This window comes from Aquila chrysaetos, chromosome 3, assembly GCF_900496995.4.
Source record: "Aquila chrysaetos chrysaetos chromosome 3, bAquChr1.4, whole genome shotgun sequence".
NCBI classification, from domain to species: Eukaryota; Metazoa; Chordata; class Aves; order Accipitriformes; family Accipitridae; genus Aquila; species Aquila chrysaetos.
The window spans coordinates 50,300,481-50,320,959 of NC_044006.1; the positions used below are offsets into that span (position 1 = coordinate 50,300,481).

General features: G+C 44.2%; 1 protein-coding gene and 1 long non-coding RNA gene across 3 annotated transcripts in view; both read right to left on the minus strand.

The window, feature by feature from the left end:
- The window catches only part of GLCCI1 (glucocorticoid induced 1), a 58,089-nt gene extending 54,747 nt beyond the window's left edge, over nt 1–3,342 (minus strand). Inside the window, exon 1 of one of the 2 annotated variants that reach the window (XM_030009031.1) lies at nt 2,330–3,342. In XM_030009031.1, coding sequence (XP_029864891.1) covers nt 2,330–2,798 — 469 coding nt within the window. In that variant the 5' untranslated portion in view covers nt 2,799–3,342. The remainder of the gene's footprint in view (nt 1–2,329) is intronic. The other variant, XM_030009032.2, reaches the window with a different exon arrangement.
- A 3,660-nt stretch (nt 3,343–7,002) lies between these two features.
- LOC115339562 lies at nt 7,003–9,157 on the minus strand. The gene is made up of 2 exons (XR_003922760.1): nt 7,988–9,157; nt 7,003–7,707 (listed from the first exon to the last, which is right to left on the minus strand). It is a non-coding gene; the product is annotated as an uncharacterized LOC115339562 (long non-coding RNA).
- Nucleotides 9,158–20,479: the final 11,322 nt, after the last annotated feature.

Here is a 20,479-nt window from a genome sequence, read left to right on the forward strand (position 1 = left end):
GAGGATGTCAGCTTCTGCAGCAGCAGCTGGCTTGACCCAGAGGAGGGGGAACAAATTCCTTGCAGCGCATACAGATCACAGGGTGCATTTCTGGACGGACCATTTATGATTTTATGCATTGCACTCATTAAACCGAACCAAGTCATGTATGCTGCTAATGTGGTTCACCATGAGGCAAGCTCAAACAAGTTTAATGATGGAAAAGTCATTCAGTACTAATTTATTAAGGTTAAAATAGCCCACAGATGAAGAAGACTGAAACCACTTTCTAAAATTAAAATTTCCCCTCCAACAAAAAATTCATACATAGTAATGAAATACTTCACTGCTTTGCAGTGTTTTTCCTTGCTTGCAGGTAACTGCCCACATTCTTCCCTCTTCAATACACCGTAAGTGTAGACCTTTATACACTGCACCACTACAATGTTTTGCTCCGGGTTCACATAATTAATTTACAATATTCAGCAGCAGCAGCATCACTATTCATATGCACCGATTTTTTGTTTTGTTTTGCCTAGTTTCCCATTAGCATTTTCCAAAAGTTAAAGAAGGAGGAAAAAAGGAAACTACATTTAGTGCATCATACAGTGGGAAGAATAGGATCTTTAAAATTGTAAATAGAGCTTGAATGAAGCAAAACCACTGAAGCTCAGCTCCATTTTCAAGCATGCAAAAACTTCTGCATAAATAAATGATCTTTTTAAGAAATAAGTTATGAAGTATCTCTGTTCAGATTATGACACAACCGATTTGGTCATCTGCATAAGCACAAATACTGTCTAAGGTAAATTAACTCCATGTGTAACTGGCAGTGACATTTTGCTCATTTGCAAAATGCTGCCCGTGTCCTAGGACCATTCTGATGACAGAGATTTGCCGAAGTTACAAATACTACAGATCGTAAGGTTTCACTACACGTTAAAACTGAAAAGGGGGGGTGGGGAGAAGGTAACAGATTCCACTGCTACAAAACACATTGGCAAACAACACAGACCACAATTTGCCACAGAAATGAAACACGGCAAGACTTAAGGAAGGAAGAGAACAAGTGAGGGGTACTGAACCACATAAAACGTTCCCAGAAAGAGATGATGTGTGATACCTGATAGCTACAGCAGGATAACATAAAAAGTGCATTTAGTCTGATTCATTCAACTGCTAAAGTGATGGGGGAAGGGGGGAGGAGGTAAGATGGCCACTGCCACTTTAACACGTTCAATAATTTAACAGACAACCTGACGCAGGTTAAGTTGGACTTGCTGGGAATCAATTCTACATTTTAAACTTTACAGGCCTATTTTGGCTACACTGGGGTTGTTTCGTTTTGGTTGTTTGTTTTTTTTTTCCTTACAGTCTCAAGGATTCAGTACTGAATCTCACAAGGAGACTGTGTTATTTATTTTTAAGCATCTCAATATGGGAATTTCCTTTTTGTTCTGGAGTCTATGCTTGAAAACATTATATATTTTAACCTAAGATGTTATAAAAATACAAGTCTTTAAGAAAGCAAGCTCTGCATAGAGGAAGAACGTTTGAGGCTTGGTTTTAACACACACTTAAGAACTGGCTTGTGATACCCCAGATATACATCTAACCCATTAACAACCCCTACTAAATAACTACACCTGTAGACAGGGAAGAGGGTTAATTTCCGACTCGCTCCTCTATTACACACCTCCACTTCCAGAGCCCGTGCGCCAGGGCAGAAAGGAGCAGGAGCACTGTCGTCGGAGCCCCCGGCTGCTCCCCTCCGCAGAGGAGAGGGGCCGGCCGGGGGGAGCCGCCGGCGGCCCCCCGAGGGCGGCGGGGCTCGCCTCCGCTCCGCCGGGGAGGCACTTCCTCCCGAGGCCGGCGCTGGCAGGCGGCGCGGGGGGAGGACGGGGCTGTTTTCCCCAGCTGGCTCTCCACCTCGCCCGAGGAGGAGAAGCACGGCATTTAAGGGCTCGACCCCCTCCCCGGGGGGAGGGCGGCGGGCCGAGGTGCTTCCCGCCGCCGGGCTGCCCTCCTGGCAGGGCAAACCCGGGCACGGCACCTGCCCCGCTGCCGCGGGGCGGGGCGCGGGGGTTGGGGCTCACCCTCGCCCCCCCACCCGCTCTCTAAGACTCCGGCGGGGCTGCTCGGGCTGGGCCGGGCCGGCACTCCCCCGGGCTCCCACCCCCGCTGGCCCGGGGGGAGGGCAGGGCAGGGCAGGGCGCACCCCCCACAGCGGGGAGCTGAGGCCGGGGGTGCCCGGAGGCGCCGGGGGTGCCCGGAGGCAGGGCGGCCCCAGCCCGGCCAGCACCCCCGGGGGGCAGGGAAGCGGGGCGCCGGCTTTGTCCCGGTGCTTTACCTCTGTACACCGGGGAGCTGGGGCTCCGTCTCTCAGGTGAGCTGCTCCTCCTGCTGCTGCTGCTGCCGCCGCCGCTCTCCGGCGAGCGCCGCTGCCTGCCCTTCACCCTGCCCGGCTCCGCCGCGCCGCCTCCCGCCGCCAACGGCGGCGTCGCGCTGGGCGGCGGCGGCGGGCTGCCTCCGCCGCGACCCCCGCCGCCGCCCCCCGGCCCGGTATTGCTGCCCACCGAGGCGGAGGGGGACCGGGTCGGGCTGTGCTGGTTGCCCCGCAGGAGCTGGTACGGGACGGTCGCTCGGATGGGCTGCAGCAGCCGGCTAGTGCCCGCCGCGCCTCCCCCGGCGCCGTTCCCGGGGCCCCCGGCGGTGCCGCCGCCGGCAGTGGGGGACCCGGCGGCGCCGCGCCTCATCCTCTGCGGCGGGGGCTGGTGGTGGGACGGGGGGGTCTGCGAGGAGCTGGACGAGGAGGACATGGCGGGGATGCACGGGACCCGGCGGGTCACTCGCTCCGGCGGCTGCGGGGGGCCCGAGCTCGGCTCCCGGCGCCCCGCATGCACCGGCCGCGGGCGGGCGGGGGGGGGGGGGGGGGGGAAGGAGAGGAGGAGGAGGAGGAGGAGGAGGGAGGGGGAGGAAGGAGGGAGGGGGCGGGGCGGGACAAGCGCTTCACGGCCCGAGGGAGTCTCCGCGCCGCCTGTCCAGCTGCCCCCGGCGCTTCCTATCGGCGACGGCGGCTGCTCCCACGCCAGGCTCTGGCCATCGCTGCCCGCCCCAGCGTCGTGGGCACCGGGGGCGCTGCCGAGCCCCGCGGCCGCTCACATCGTACGGCGCTGCCGGCTCAGGGCGGTCGGCGGCGGGGCGCGACGAGGGCGCGCGCAGCCGGAGGGGGTAGGATGGAAACGGGGGAAGGCGCTCGCAGCCAGCTCCTGCCTCTGCCGCTGCCCCCGCCGGCGCCCGGGAGCCGCGGCCAGCACCATCCGCTCCCCGCGCCGCCCTGCCTCCGAATGGCAACGCGCAGCCCCGACGCCCGGCCGCGACGGGCAGGGGCGGCAGCCAGGCGCAACCATTGGGCGCCACCGCCGCGCCAGCCGGGGCTCCCATTGCCCGGAGGCGCAGTCGCTCTCGGCTCTCGACCAATGAGAGGGCGGCGGCGGAGGGCGGGGCGGCGCGGCGGGGCGGGGGAAGCAGGCCGAGGGAAGTGGGATGTGGCAGCCGCGGGAGGGGCGGGGACGCGGTGCGGCGCCCGCGCGTGCTGGCCGCCGGGGGCGGCGCGGGCCCTTCGGGGCGGCGAGGGCGGGCGCGGTTGCGGCTGCCTCCGCCGGCACGTGGCCCGGGCGCCGCCGGTCCCTGCCGTCGGGGCGGTGGAGGGGCGCGGGGGGGCGAGAGGAGCCGGCCCGCGGCCCGGCCCCCGGCGTTCCGAGCCGTCGGAGGCGGGCCGGCCCGGGGCCGCTGCGCTCGTCAGGCTTTTCCGTCAGGGGAGCGGCCGGGTTCTCCCCGCAAAGCCTGCCTCCGCCCGGGCCGCCCAGCGCGGGGGTGCGCCAGCGGCCGGTAAAGATGGCCTCGGCCGCCCCGGGGGGGGGCCTCCGGGAGACGCTGCGGTGGGATGCGCGAGCCTGCGGGGCCGAGTAAATTGGGAGTACTGGGCTGCATTGGCAATCGGTGGAGAGAGAGGGCAGCAGCCCCCCGGGGCGCGGGGGGCGCTGCTCGGTGAGGTACCGAGGTGCGCTCTTGGGTTTAAAGTTGATTTTAGGAGGGTGCCGACTTAATACTAAGTAAAGAGAGCAGGCACTCGGAACCAAGTCTGGCAGCACCCCTAATCCCAGAAGACTCTTCTTCTCCCCACTGCCTCCACTGCCGTGCAGGGAAGGCTCAGAAACAGCCAGAACTACCTGCAGCGAAGTTTGTTCACGTCCGTTGTATCTGACCGACAGGCCTTCGCAATGATTTTTTCTTTCGCTGAAAGATCAAGATGTTCTTCAAATTCTAATGAAGTGCAGTTTCATCACTTCATACAAGTGTATATGGAATTTATATGAATATTTTCCTAACGTACATCCAAAGATACTTCTCAGAGAATGTCAAGAGGAAAATAAAAAGTTTTACAGTGATATTAAGGAAAGTGCTTTTGTTGGAGGAGAAGGAGCTCCCACTAGATGAATTGATAACACGAGACAATGGGACAGAAAGAAAATTAAGATGAGTAGCTTAATAGCTAAGAAAATAAATGGCCATAAGATCAGAAAGATAAGTTGAGCCGAGTCCATCAAGAGAGCAGTGTTTATGTTGGATCTGACGCAAATGGGATGCTAATGGAGGTGAAGGAAAAATTCAGTGAGTCTTGCTTCATGGAGGATGGCCTCTCAGATTCAAAGGGCGGGCTTTAAGAGAACAAAAAGGACATAGAATATAGGTAGAAGTAGAATGGTTGGTGTTTAACAAGCTGTATTCTACTATATAAGATACTGCCTTCCAGTCAATCAGTAATCAAGCAAAAGTGTCACAGAATTAAGTATATCCCTTGTACTCTTTTTGATTATATGATAAACACTCATAATTGTCATGTAGCACAGTTCAGGTTACTACACTTACTCTATAGTTCCAAAGCTGTCCATACCTATCCTTATCCCTTGGTAGCCCAGGAACCAGTCGATAGTCCCAATGAGAAACTGTATTCTAGGAAAATGCATCTATTCATGGGCTGTTAACGAGACTTTGTTTGCACTAGCACCATGTGATGCAGTCACCGTGGTTATGTTACAGAAAGGGTTGGAATAATACACCGCACATCCACATGAACATGTGCTTGGTCAACAAAGCCACTCATATAAATTAATTTTTTTAAAAAAACAGCAACCATGTATTTTTCCATTAGTCCAGTCTTTTTTTTTTTTTTTTTCTGCTAGCATGAGCCAAATTTGTTTGTATAACTGTGGTGTAGAGACTTTTTCCTCCAAGGATTTTGCACTGTGCTTAATCACAGCTTACGAAGTCTAGCTAGTTTATTTTTTCTGCTTCACTGCACTGGGATCAAAATGGCTGGAAAGCATTCACCTGTAGAAGTAGTCTGCCCACACTAATACCAGTAGTGTTTTAAACAGTAAGCGCATTTTCCTATATCTGTAACTTTGTCAGATAACATCACTGATACAGTAATGTCTTACAGACCAAAAATCATTCGGTGTCAGCTGAGAGAGAAGGTGCATCTTTGAATAGGACAATAGCTTATAAATTGCAGGTGTTGCCAGTGCTCAGGGTTACGTCAGATTAAAATAAGGTGAACTAGTATAACTCTTGAATTTAGCTGTTAGACACTATTCTACAATCCCTGCAAATACTTCCATCATGTTCTTCCCCATCAAAACAAGTGAGATACTTGAATAGGAAGAATAGATGCATAAAGACAAGGTAAACGTGACACAAAGAAAATCCCACAAGTCCCAACACAAAAACAACCTCCCCCAAACCATAGGACACGGCAGTGTAAAATATCAGTAGCAAGTCTTCCTTTCCAAACAAATCGAGGACCATGCCGCAACCTTACAGTCCGAACTGAACCGACACATCGCCTGCATAGCCTTCAAAGCAAGCAAAGAAGAAAAGACCCACCTGAGCTGCTTCCAGTCATGCTGTTATCAGACACATCAACAGCTGTACAGGGGACACTTTGCTCCCCAAAAGTTATTTCCATCTTCATCCCTTTCTTAACTACAATTAGCATACATAGTATAACAACACCATGCCATGTGCCCAGGAAACAGTGATTTGGGGAGTTGAAGAAAGTATTCTTCCTTATTTTAAAGTGGTATGCCAACTGCTGAATTTTTCATTATGTTTTTGGTCTAGGTTTCAGAGTACTTCCCTCAGGGAATACCATTGCTCTCTAATATTCAGAAGATCTAACAGGGAAAGTGAAGCAAAAACTGAGCTCCTATCAGAATCTTCGTATCTTTCAAAAACCCATGTTTGCATTAAATACCTTGAGATGACTTTTCAAAAGCCACATAAGAGGCGTTTCTTGCTTCTCATTTCCATTTTAAGAAACTACCTTGTCAGATGACATGTGCTTAAGGGAGTGTACACTGGAGGTAACGGGTATTTCTGAAACTTAAATCCTTTCTGGAGACACGGGCATCCTTAGCGCAGCTTCTGGGAGAGGCATCCTGAAAGCAGTGGAAATTATACATCCCAGCAAGAGCGTGGGAGCAAGGGAGTGAATTCAAGGAGTGGGGCAGTGACACCAAGTGTGTAGCAAAGCTACGCACATCTCTCCTACTATTATCAATTACTAATGGGTTCATCTCTCGAGGGCAGAAGCAGGTTTACTTGAGTGCCATGAGCCATGGAAACCGAGGTTTAAGCAGTCATTAGACACTGTGCAATCCTAATCCTTATTTTGTTCCTACTTGAAGGTTTTAGAGAGGAAAAACTCTTCAAATCTGGACATATCTCTCATTCCTAGGCACTTACCTGGGTGTAAGGCCATCAATACTCGGTTCCCAGTGTATCTACCTGCTTGTTTCATTACTTTTATGTCTCTCTTATCTCCCTCTCTCTATGTTTTCTTTGCTGCCCTTTGCCCACTCCACTTAGAATCAAGTCCTTCGTGACTGTCTCCGAGGTTTTCAGACAGAGCCTAACACAAAATAGTAATGAGAAAGGGCACATTTATCTTCACATATCTTCGGATCCATTCCCTGTATTTCACTTATTTGTAATGAATATACAGTTAGGAATATTACATTTGGGAAGAGGGAAATAACAAGATGAACTACTTACATCCCAGTAATATTCTGGAAGAGACAAGAAAGCATTAGCTGTGGCCGAAGACTGGAACAACCCCAAACAAACCAAGGTGCAGCTCTCAAATGATAAAAGTGAGTCTAAAATAACCTTGCCACTGTGCACTTGCAGCATCCCTAGGCAGGAATGGGAGCACCACCTGTAGTTAGGGCCCCCGTGTGAAGTGCCTCTTTCTGGTGCTGAGTAACACTGCTGAAGCAGGAGTGGCAAATTTTCCTAGAAAATGTCTGTCTCAAGCTGTGGAGGTGTTGGTTTAGTTTTTGGCCTGTTTTGCCTTTAAAAAAGGTTCTAGCTAGAACAAGCCAGTCATGGGAAAAACAAAATACATGGAATTATTTTTACTACAAGTTTTTTTGACAGCTGAACGCTGCCTTCGTCAGCCACACTCCATCTTCTCAGCTCCCAAGTGTTCAATGGCACAGATATGATCTCCTCATATCAGCTGAGCACTCTCTGTCCACAGGCTTCTTGGGACTTAACCTTGCAATTGTGCCGTTGAATTCTTCAGGGCTGCTGATACAGAGTCATTATCCCCACTGCTGGTTTTGTTGACACTCTCCAGGGAAGAGGTTGGAGTTGAGAAGTCTGGGTGAAATGCAGAGGAGTGAGAAATGGGACAAGGCATTAAAAAAAAAATATATATAAAAATGAAGGAAAGTATTTGGGAATGGGGTAGGAGGGCCTGGATTCAGGCACAGAGAGTAAGGGAGAGCAGGAGCCAAAATGGGGCAGGCAGAGGCAGGAAAAACTTCTGTCTCCCCATTCAGTGCCACTTACAGTACTTCCAACTCAAGATGACTTTCAAGTCTCTACATGCTCAAGTTGTCTTCCAACAACAAAAGGAAACCCACTACTGAGGACCTACCGTCACATTGCTGATCATCCAATTTAGGGCCAAACACGTGGTCAAGTGTTAGATTTCCTTTCCTCATGTCTTTGTTTTCCTGGAGATGGGGAAAAGGCATTAAGTAAAGTAAAGGAATGTTGGACCTATGGAGTCAAACAGTATTTATACTAGGTCAAATTAGTATTTGTGAATACTCACAAACTGGAAAATTTCAGAATTAATTTTAGCATCACATTTCAGCAAAAAGCTATTATAGGGCTGTCTTTTCAGTCAAATGGTGCTTGTTGCTGTATTTCATTCAGTGCACAGGATTGTCACTATGAGTAAGGACTGCATAATGAACAAGCCAGGAAGCTACAGAATAAGAACCGTAAGATTTCCTCTTAAGAAAATTTAATACCATTGTGGATAATTGTCTTTTTTCCCTGTCTGCCAGCAGCTTTTTTGTGATACTGAATAACTCACTTAAACCAGAACCTGCCCATTAACCATTACTTTTGTTATAACAAAATCTTATCTCATCTGGAATCAGACCTGCTGCTACATCCTCTCCTCTTCTTCAGGAAAATAGGCCAGCCGCTTGGGACTTTTGAATTATGTATTCCTTAGGCATTTGGTTTAACATAAAGGCAAACATTCAACTCAGAGCTAAAATCACCGATCCTTCTTCTTTCCAGGCTCCTCATTCAGTCTGAAGTTTTTCTTTCTATCCATTGGTACAGGTAATTCCATTCAACACTTTCCTTTAGCTAACAAGTCAACCATGTCAGACCTTACCCCGTGAGAAGCTGAGTTTTCTCCAGCCAGCAACGCTGCCCTGCGTTACTGTTCCGAGTTTGGTCACTTGACTCAATCACTGTCTCCATCCCCTCTCCCCACTTCATCATCTGGGAAAAAAAATCCGGTTGGCACAGCTGGGACTAAGGCCGAGTCCTTCCACAGAAGTAGCTGAGGGCTTTTGCAGGTTTGTTTTCCCTTTATTCCATTTCCAGGCAATCGGTATGAGGGCACTTGCGGCCAAGTTTGTGTGGTTGCTGAACACCAAAGTGAAACTGATTGAAACAGTGTAAAAATATTCTGATAACCTGACGTGTCAAATGTAATGGACGCTTTTAGCAGGTTTTACCTTAATTTCTCTTGCCAGTGTCTTATCTGTAAAATATCAACAATAATAGCTAAATAATGCAACACTTCATGCTGCATGGACATAATGAAAATAATTCTTCCTGTTCGTAAAACACCCTCAGGCTACATCATAGAACCATCTGTGAGGAAACAAATTATCTTTTCAGAGTCGCTTAGGTACTCTACCTTAAGTATGTACAGCAACAGTAACTTGAATAGAAAAGGTAGAAAGAGTAAGCAAATACCAGTAGCAATTTGAATATATTTATATTGTTATATTTATTACTAATCATACCAAATATAATAAATGAAAGGAAAGGCAACATTTCATGTGAGCAGTTACCTTGCTGAGGATATTAGGAAAGCACAGATGTGCTGTATAGTACTTTGATTTATATGGCATTTTACTTTTTAAATGAGCAGCATCCCCTTAACGGGGGAGATTTGAAGCCATTATGATCCATTAAAACAGTTATAAGTGTCTGATAGTAGAGTCCCTGGCATCTTTCCATTAGGATTTCTTGATTTGGTCTGTATCTGTTTTTTTGTTGTTCTTTTTTGAACTGCATTAACTGTGAAAGCCCCTACCACACCAGTGCCCTAGCTGTTGGGTTTGTGCTGGTGTTAATAAGGGTACATTTTGACAATACTTTTTTAAAAGGCAAATCTGAGGGCTTGGGAACTCCAACCTCGATTTCGGAGAGTCCTCTGGATTTCTTCTACCTCTCTGTTTATCCTACTTTAATTTTTCTCACAAATAAAGCCTTGTTCACCACCATCTTTCTTCCTAGGCACAACAAACAGCACCAAACTTTATTTGGAGCTTGTCACCACTGTTCCTTTACCAGCCAAATGGGATGCTGTTGAGTGACACAGTGGACTCCACTACCACTACTGGAAGTAAACATGCTGTCTCTACATCTTCAAAGCAGGAGAACATTCTCTTGTTAAAGAGGTTTTGCAGCCTGGTAAGAAGAAGAAGAAGAAGAAGAAAATATATTAGAGAGCCACTTTGTTTAAAGAATTTTAGGGTTTGCTACTCCTTAACTGACATACATTTAATAAGGATGTTCCATTTTGAGAGCTTGTGTGCATACAACAGGTTATGGGGCCAGAGCAGACTCACAGCACTAAGGTGAAATGTTGGAAATAATTATTATTATTTCCAGGCAGGTAATATATTCGCCAGTAGAACAAATATTTACTTGTAAATGTGGTTTGTTGGTGTGACAGCTATAAAACAGGCTTTAACAGTTTGCCTAATGCTAATTTACATACAATAAAAGTGCATTTACATAACACTAAGGAACAAACCTGTAAAAACAAAGAAGCCTGCAGTTAGCTTAAAAGTGTACTGTTTAGGTGGCACAGTATTTAAGTGAAATATATGATGCATTTCTGTTTTAACTGCATGTTTCATTGGGTTTGTGAGTTCATGTCACGGCCTTAATTGCATTTAAAAGCAGGTTTGGGGATGTGAATTTCCTTTGTAGCTTTTACATCCCAAACTAAAATAGAATGCAAAACTTAGGCATCATTAAAAGCGAGACAAAGGAAAGGGAACTGCTGGTAGGTCTCAGCAGCTGGGATAATCTCCCACAGGGAGAGGTGGAAACCTTATTCCATGAGTCATTTAATACCGAATAAACAAAGCACTGGAGAATAAATTGTAAGGCATGAGTTTTTTTGTTGTTGTTCATTGACAGAGGGAGGGCTACTTGACTTAATGGAGCCTTTCCTTTTTTAAGTTCTGTATTAGTAGAAAGCATGGACAATGTTACAGATCTACTTTTCCTTTATTTCTCATTGTCATTTTGGTTCTTGGTGTAACTGTAATCTAGTAAAGGCATGAGTAACTTTAGCCCCTGCGCTGTGAAGTAAAACTTTATTTGTGAGATTGAGCCCTCAAGAGTTGCTGAAATTCGGGATCCTCTTAGAAAGTGGCCATCACTGATGTAGTTACGTAGTGTTTTAACTACAGTTCCATAAAAGGTTTTGCACGCCCAACTATCACAGGTCCTGCTATTAAATGCTGTGCTTTAGCAACAAGGCTCTGAGGAAGGCAGCTGAGTAAGCTGTGTATGCTGGCATGGCATGCTCTTGGTCTCCAGTGGAATCCAGGAGACTGATAGAAGGCAACAAATAACCCCTTTGCATCAGTACAGAAGCAGCATGTCTGTAATCAAACATAATTATGGAAACACTACCAGTCAGAGCTGTTACAGTCTTGCCTGTAATCAAGAACAGCATTATTGCAACATTTATTACTCTCAAAAGTAATCTGAGATGTATGGGTCCTTGGAAAGAAAAGCATTATTTGGCAAATCTATCTATATGTGTTATTCGCCCATGAAGAGAGTTCTTTCTTTGAGAGATCAGAGCAGTTCCAATGAAGTACATCTTTCAGATAATTTCTTCAGATTCTTCATAGTCTTAAATGACAAAAAGCCCACACGTTACTTGAAGAAATTCTTTCCAAGCTTGTTATGTGCAAACTTGGACTGCCCAGCCAGGTAGATGTAGGCACACCTAATTTCCCTGATGCTTGAGATACAATGTAACCACAACTGGTGGAGATAGAACTACTACATTCAAATGAAGAGCTGAAATTAGTGTCATCATGCAGAAACTGAACTCTTTGATGTAATTGTTCAGTTATTTTAAGTTCAGGATGAAATGTCTCAAGGGGAAGACCTTCTGCTATAGTACAGAGTTATGGCTTTGGCTCTTCCAGCAGACAGTGTATCTCTGTTACATGAGAGGGAATGTTAAACAGAAAATGTATTTGGAAAAAGGACGATATGTGAGATAACTCATCATAAGAAGCATAGAGAAAGGGAGTAAGAAGTGCAGTTGATGCTGCAAGGGTAGAAGAAGCTGTATCTCTTAATTTTGGAAAGAAGAGAAAAAAAAGAAATTTTTTGTGACTTCTTAGCTCACAAGGGAACAGAAGCGAGCTCTGAATTCAGAAGTGAATGTGATGTGGGTGGGAAAGCAATGGAAGAAGACAAACCTTGTTACCTTAAAAATGCTACTTCAGAAGGTTTGGAAACCAATTAATAAAACCACCTCAAAGCTCCCCAAGGAAATTGTGTGTTTTGTTCTACAAGTTACATAGGTGATCTGTAGAGTTGATGTGGAGGGCACAAAAGCTGTTACAGACTACTCCCCATACCAAGCCTCTGAGGTTAGGAGAGTCAGCCTCTCTGTTTGTGTATACGGTGACAGTTCTGCCAAATACTTCTCAGACACAGCAGCTTTATCAGTGAGAAGGATCTAGGCTGCCATGCAAAGATAATCCTCCCAGTGGTGTGTCAGGCTTGAGGAAGGGTGTGATTATCATTCCAGAGAAGTGTAACGTGAACCTGTGCCTCCCATTCAGCCCAGTGGTGGCTAGGTCAAGGAGGCTTCTGCTCTTTGCTCACTCTGTCTTTCTTTTCTTCTCTTTCTTTCTTTCTTCTTCCTTTCTTTCAGCAAACAACTTATCTTCATACTAACTTCTTTTATCATGTACATTTAAGATGCCCAAAGCGTGAACCAATGCCCCAAGGCACAGTGGTCCTTGGAAATGGATCTCCAACTAGACCATTAGCAGAGTACTAGGTAGATGGGAGTTTCCCATCTTGGGGTGCTTGGATGGCTGCTGGCTCTGATTAGCATCTTACAATGACAAGTTTTCTCTGAAAACAGCCTAGTGGAGTCTTTCACTGGACTGAATCAGCTCTGCTAAGCCTGGTGTTTCAAGACTTCTCTACCAGCCACAGCCTGGGACACACAAAGCTCCGGTCCCCATGTAAGGGTGACATGGCACTTCCACACTTTTGATTGAACAGGTCTTAAAGATGGATGTTGCCTGTTCTGTCAATTCAAGGAAGCAGGCCCTCATCTAATGAAATCAGGTGTCTAATGCCCCAGGTCTCCTGAACTCCTGTGTGTCTTTTTTTTTCCACAGGAAGGACAAGCACATCAAATGCCAGATGGGAGAATGGTCATCCTCTAGCCACAGATGGGGCTGTGCTTATTTATGGGTCATAATTCAGAAACAAAATATTTGTGTGTGTTTGGGGTTTTGTTCTGGTCTTGCAGGTCCAGTAGCAGTGATGGAGTTGAGCCTGGAATTCAATACACAAAAAATACAGAAAAGTAAGGCCAACAAAACTCAAGATTAAACAAATAACTAACTACTGCATGACAACAGCAAGTGAGCTTGATCTTTTAAAACCAGACAAATTTCTGTACCAAAGCCCCTTTCCTCTCTGTGGGCTGCATAAAGGAAGGAACAGAGGCAGCTGCAACCACTTCAGCTTCGGAGATGGGCCTCCCAGTAGTCAGTCCTGCGAGAAAGCACCTGGCTGGCCTTAACGAGCATTATTTTCTAGAATGTTCCCCGAGCCCTGCTGGCAGGGAAATATACCTGCCTTATAAGGGAGAACATAAAGAGGCAGTTCTCAAACAGCACATGGTTTGACTTAAAAGCTTTCCTTAAGGGCAGAATTAATTATATATCATACAAATCTATTATATATTCTGTTTATACAATTATAAAGCATTATGGTTAATTAGTTGTGGTACAGACTCCTGAAGCAGAATCTGGTTAGAGAATAAACAAAAAACTCAGTCAGCTGCAACGGTGGTTAACAACTTGCACTTTCATATCACCTTTCACATTGAACTCTCTTGGAGCGTTACATAAAAGTTATGCAATCCAGTGGGCTTGAGTTTTATATTTTTTGGAGATTTTTTATTTTATATAAAACTAGAATATGCTGATCTGAAATGGCCTGACATTCTCACACCCTTAAGAAATGAAATTCAAAATATTCTCTAACCAACTTTAATTCAACTGTTTTTCCCGTTTACTGCCATAGCACCTGAGTGACCTAGTGGTTAATCATGATCCTATTATGTCTGGCATTGTATATACACAGAACATAAGCACTTCTCCATCCCCTTTTCCTCTCCTGATATATACAGCCCTGACTGGCCGCCGTGGGAATCTCTATCTGTCTGCCTCACTATCCTAAAAATAGGGGTGAAATCCTGATTGTGAAAAGATTTTGATTGGACTGAAGTGTGCAATACTGCATAGGTTTTCTTTTCAAACTATGTTTTTACATTATTTTTATGCGATGAAGTGGGCTGACATGCCACAATATTAATGCCTCAAACTGTCAGATATCTTTGAACTTAATTACCTTTTTGCCATCACATTATTTAACGCTGAGTCTTATTGTTGTGTATATGCTGCTACAGGTGTCCAGAGAGAATAAGTGGTTTTGGAGATCTCATCAGTGTCATGTGAGTAGAGCTAAAAACCCCATAAATTAGTATTATTTGTTGTGTCATGGCATATTGTACTGCTTAATGTGCACACCCAAAAAGGCAGTTTTTAAAGCAAAAAAGCTTGTAATATTTGTAAAATAAATTGAAGTAAAAAACAAGAAGAAGGGAGCAAGAGTGAAGTTAGAGTATGTATGTAGTATAGACTAGATATCTATACTGTGAAATGTAGCACACAACATATTTACAAATCTACAAATAAATTAAAAAGAGCACTCCCCACTGAAAATGCTGCAGACCGATATCAGTTCTCAGTTTCCTGAATGCATCATGAAGGTAGTGGGATTTGAGATAACTTTGAAGGAATGCTGTGTAGGTTTTTTTACAGTCTATTTTGGGGTATAGTTTTCTAGAAGAAAGCCTGGAAGATGTGTATGAAAGAACTTCTGAGAGAAAGAGATGTATGGGCAACTGAAAAAGGCATTGTCAGCTTGGAACAATGAACTGCACAGTAAGATACAAGATAACATTATAGATGAGTGCCCAATGGATGCCCCTAACTTGTATTCAAAGTAGCAGTAAAGGGGAATGCCAGGAAAGGGTACAAAGACAGGCTGATAAAATCATAGAAAGAATTCAGGAAGGTCATCTTGACTTCAATGTTTTAGGCTCAAGGGAAAAACAGGTATGTGTAATGAAAAGTGGAGAACTTGCATTGTAGAGATGACAGTTGCATTGATGCAATCACAAGAAATCACCTAAGAAAACATATGAGTAGAATAATAAGAGGTAAAAATAGAGCCTAGTGAGATATCTGTTGAAAGAGAAAGCTAGGATGGAGATCTCCCACGGCTGAAAGAAAGGTTAAGGAATTGGCAATGATTTGGAAAAGAAAACAAGACAAGACAGAGAGTCAAGAGAGGACAAGATTTCAGATTCACAGTATGATCAATAATGTCACAGGCTCTGGAGATGGAAAGAGTCTGGAGATTTGGTCACATTAACAGTGACCTCAGAAGAGCTGAGTGGAGTGTACCAGCCAAAACTAAAGATGACTTGGGAAAAGGTGAAGATGGCAGAAAGCCATCTGAGGTAATTGTTTCGGGCAATGCATTATTTTATTTTAGAAGTTATGGACAGGAGGAAAACTTAGCAGAAATGTGGGAGCAAAGGAGGTCAAATGTAGGATTTTAAAAAATATGGATGAGACAGACATACTTCTGTGTATGTTGGGATGGCCATGGAGAGTTAAGAAAAACAAAGAACAAGGGAAAAAAAACCCAAACAAACAGAAAATTACATGATTACTGGCAAAGGAGGAGGGGTAAAATGAAAATCTGATAAGAATTGCCATGATAAGGGATTGGGGGAGAGAGGAAAAAGTGGGAGAGTGGATGAAAGGAGAAAGAACATGGATTTGTTGATTAGATCTTCTCTTGAAAAAGAAAGAACTGATAACATGGATAAGAAGGTGGCGGAGGTGTGTGAAGTTGATTTCAGGAGACCATTATTTAAATTAAATGTTTGTATTTTCCAAAGCAAATATATTTTTAGATTATAAACATGGAGAAGTCATTACTTAATTTGAATCAACGTCACAAATATGTAAAAAGTAAAAAACATTTTCCAATCTCATGTCTGAAGTATAAATAATACTAAGATCCTCGGACGGTGAGAAAAAGTTTAAATATTATCATGAATTTGTGTGGGAACTGATTATTTTCCAAGCAACTATCAGAGATCCAATTTTTGTCTTCTGCCACTCAGGAAATATGTGTCTGTGTAGGTGAAAACAAGATGACATTTTCAAAGAAGTTACTCCCTACTATATATAACATTAGAGTTAACACAAAGAGATTTTTAAAAAAAGTAGGAGTCCTATTCCTGTTTTATACATGGAAGCCCACTTTTGCTATTAGTGTTTTACCAGCTCCCAGGCATTTCCCTGCTTCCTCAATAGGCCTGTGATAAATAGCCCGTAACTGCTCTGTAAATGTCATTTCTCGTATCTGCTTATTATTCTTACATATCTATAAATTAAGCTTCTTGCTGCTTAATTTTAGCAGTGACAGTGATCAGACACATGCAGGTAGGAAGATTTAGAAGCTCGGCTTGTCCATCCAATAGTCCAAAAAGCTGGAATATTGCATTCAGTGGAGGTTTTAAGTCCCCACGTAAAACAGCTTTTCTTCCTTCAAATGGCAAACTTTCCGAAGAAGAGTTCTCATTTACAAATTCCCATCGATCAGTTTATTAAATTTAAATTTCAGTATTTTATTGCTGTTTTCCTTATATCCAAGTTAGCTATGCTAAATAAACTAAAAATAGCCCACTTTATTATATGCAAGTGAAGAATTTTAATTGGTGGTAGTTTCATAGAAACACTCAAGAACTTGAGTAGCTGTACAAGCCACTATGTAAAGAATAACTACAAAGTTTATGAGAACAAAGATCCCATTGGTTTAGCTTTTGCAATAGCGTTTTAAGTAATGTATTTAGAAACTGTAATACATACACTAGTGTGATCACTTTGATCCAGGCGTTGGGATGCATCGAATGGACATCGCTGTGACATCTGAACACCATGTTAATAGACACCTCTCACTTTAAAAAGTTTATAATAGGCAGGTAGGCCTTTTGTATTTGTGTATGGGCTTTGTTAAGTGTGCCCGTAGTCCCACACCATCTTTCTGAGGATGTCTTAGTGTTTGGGAAACCCTGCTTTGCCCAGAGCTAGCACGGCCCTCGGCAGCCCAGCTGCATCCCTCAGCTAGCGTGGGCTCTTGGAGTCACTGGCAGCGATAACAGCTCCACAGCCACGGAAATCGAAAACAACTTTACTTCCCTTCCACCGCCTTTCTACCCTAGCACAGAGGGAAGGAAAGGATATTTAGGGCTGAAACTAGAGAGAGTTCAGGTAATAATAGCATTTTAGGAATAACTTACGAAGATAGATAGACGTTTCAGGAAGTTCCCACCTGCTCCTAAATTACAGCTTGTAGTGCATCACTGTGCGTAGCACCCTTACACACTTGGTAGAAAAGTACTTGGCTGGGCCTACGTATAAACTAAAATTTAACATGTTCAAAAAGTAGCATAAATTGAAAGTACAGAACAAGCTTTTACAAGACATTTAAATTTGTCTTGAAACTACCATTTTCTTTCAAGAAGTGCAGCATACTCACGAGCACACAGCAGCAGCTCCAAAAAAACATCTTCCTCCAACATTTTTTACACTTTTGTGGGCGTGCTTTAGTTAAAAGGATTCTGCAGAACAAGGAAACCTGAATCTTTAGGAGAAAAACATTGATTGTAAAAGTACATTATTATGAATTCATGTAGATTCAGAGAGAAAAGGAAGGGCTTATTGTAACTACATGACAGAATTTTAAGAAAACCAAGGAAGTTAGTTGGTGTGCCAAATTCTGTTATGTATCAGCAGTTTGGAAAGAGAAACCTTGATTTCAATCTACTGTTATCCTATCTCTAAATAATAATGGACATCAATAGAATAACAACATAATAAGGGTGATTTGATACAGTCCATGGCTTATTTAAGGAAGGAACTTCTACAAGCAATTAATTGGATGATGAGAGTCAGAATTACCAGCTAAGTTTTATATCCACATATCTTATTTTCCTCCTGAGATACTGAGCAAATGATATATACAGAGAAAATGTGTAGCTATTTGCACCAATAAAACATGTCAATGGATTTCCTATGAGATGCTTTTTCATGCTTTACCAGATCAATCCTAAATGGTTCTAAATATGTATGATTTCTTAGAACATGCCTTTGGTACTGGTTACAGTATGTTTATTCTGGAAAGACAAAGAACTCCTACCTAAGGTAATTCTGCCCTTTTGAAGTGTTTATTTTTGAGTGTCCTTATTGCTGGTATTACGTAGTATGTAGTTGTCCTGTTGTCATTTTTTTTTGCTGAATGGATATTTCCTGTCTCTCAGGCTATACTGAGATCACCTTCCATTTCTTGTGTGAGACTAATACTGCTCTACACACAGTGGACTTGCACGGATTATCAATGGAAACACAGCATCTATGCACCTTGGAGTAAGTCGTCTCTCTCTTCATTGGTCTTTTTACAATCACATCGAGAAGATCAGAGAGAGTTTTATCACAGTCCTTTTCTTGCCTAGGAAAAAATCCTTCAGAGGTCCACCCTCCTGGCCTCACTCCTGCACTACCTGTCCTGGAACACTGTTCCAGTCTCAAAACAAAACACTTTTTACAACTACTTTTAGTCATGTTTATGTTTAATATTTTGAAAGGGTACATGATACACAAAAACTGCAAAATGATAGCATGCATTTGAGCAGCCTTTTCTGTTTTCATGTCAAGTGTTGACAGTTTTTATAGGAGATTCCATGCTGCAAATTGTTTTATCAGCCCAGTGAATACATAATACCACAGAATTTGAATTTTTTAACTATTCAGATTGATATGGAAGGTAAATGACCTTATGCATGTGTCGTGGTTTAACCCCAGCCAGCAACTAGGCACCACACAGCTGCTCGTTTACTCCCCCCACTCCCATTGGGATGGGGAGAGAATCGGAAAAAAAAAGTTAAACTCGTGGGTTGAAATAAGAACAATTTAATAACTAAAGTAAAATAAAATGTAATACTAACTATAATAATAAAAATATAATAATAGTAATGAAAAGAAATATAACAAAATAAAATAAAATAAAATTAAAAAACACGCCCAAGAAAAGTGATGCACCATGTTCACCACCTGCTGACCAAGCAGCGATCCACCCCTCCTGGCCAACACCCCCCAGTTTATGTACTAAGCATGATGTTCTATGGTGTGGAGTATCCCTTTGGCTAGTTTGGGTCAGCTGTCCTGGTCATGCTCCCTGCCAGCTTGTTGTACACCTGCGTGCTGGCAGAGCATGGGAAACTGAAAAATCCTTAACTTAGGATAAGCGCTACTTAGCAACAACTAAAACATCAGTGTGTTATCAACATTATTCTCACGCTAAATCCAAAACACACTGTACCAGATACTAACAAGAAAGTTAACTCTGTCCCAGCTGAAACCAGGATAGCATGAAATTATTTGCTTAAAACATACATGGCATATGTGTGTTGACACACTTGGATCCACAGCTGCAAGCTGAGATCAGCCCTCACTCCACAGAAACTATCAAGTTTGATTTCAAAGGACTGTTGTAAGAGGCAAAAGCTTGCTTTTCTAATGTAGGAAAGTCAGAACTAAATTCATCTTTGCAATGAGGCATACTGCATAAATACTTGTTAAGATTGAGATGGCCTTTTTCTAATCACTTTCTTGATGAAGCTGTATCTCCTTGTCACTACTAGAAATCTCTCAAATAGGTTGGATAGATCATAAATACAGAATATATACATTGTAGGTGAAAAATAATCTATGACACTACCTGAATAACACAGTGGAAGTGAAAGACTAACCTGATTCATGGTTTCTGGGAAATATGTCACTGGCGTGAAATTCAAGCACAGTATGGGCTCTTTGCACAGCATGTAAGCTCACACACAGCTGCGGTCCAGCTCACTACTAGATTCCGGTGATGGATTCCTGGAGGACAAACAAGGGGAGCAAGCGCTTGAGCCCCTCTCTCTTCCCGCTGGAGGACATGGTCCCCCCTCACCAACCAAGGAACCGACGGGGCTGGCACGTAACGGTGCACCACAATGGAAAGGACCATTTCTGGAAAAAGTTGGGAGCCAGAAAGGATTCATCCCAGCAGCACGGCTCGCCCAGCTGATACAGTGCCAACCTGCCACCTTTTGCAAGGGGAATGAACCCGAAAATTCTTTCCTACTTGTCTGGCAGTAGCTTTTACCCTGACAAGAGCTGCTGCATGTCACCTGTTACCAAGGAAGTAGTTGCTGGCCAGGAGACCTGTGTTACTCCTTTCTGGGTTTAAGTTTTAATTTTCACCTGCTCGGGAGAGATAAAATGAATTCCAGTTTAGCTTGACGATCCTGCCTGCACAGGTGTGCTGTAAGAATAACACTGCGGTGTTCAGCTGGGTGAATGTTTTAGATGACTACAGTAATTATCAAAAATACTGGGTTTAGTTCCCCCCCCCACTTTAA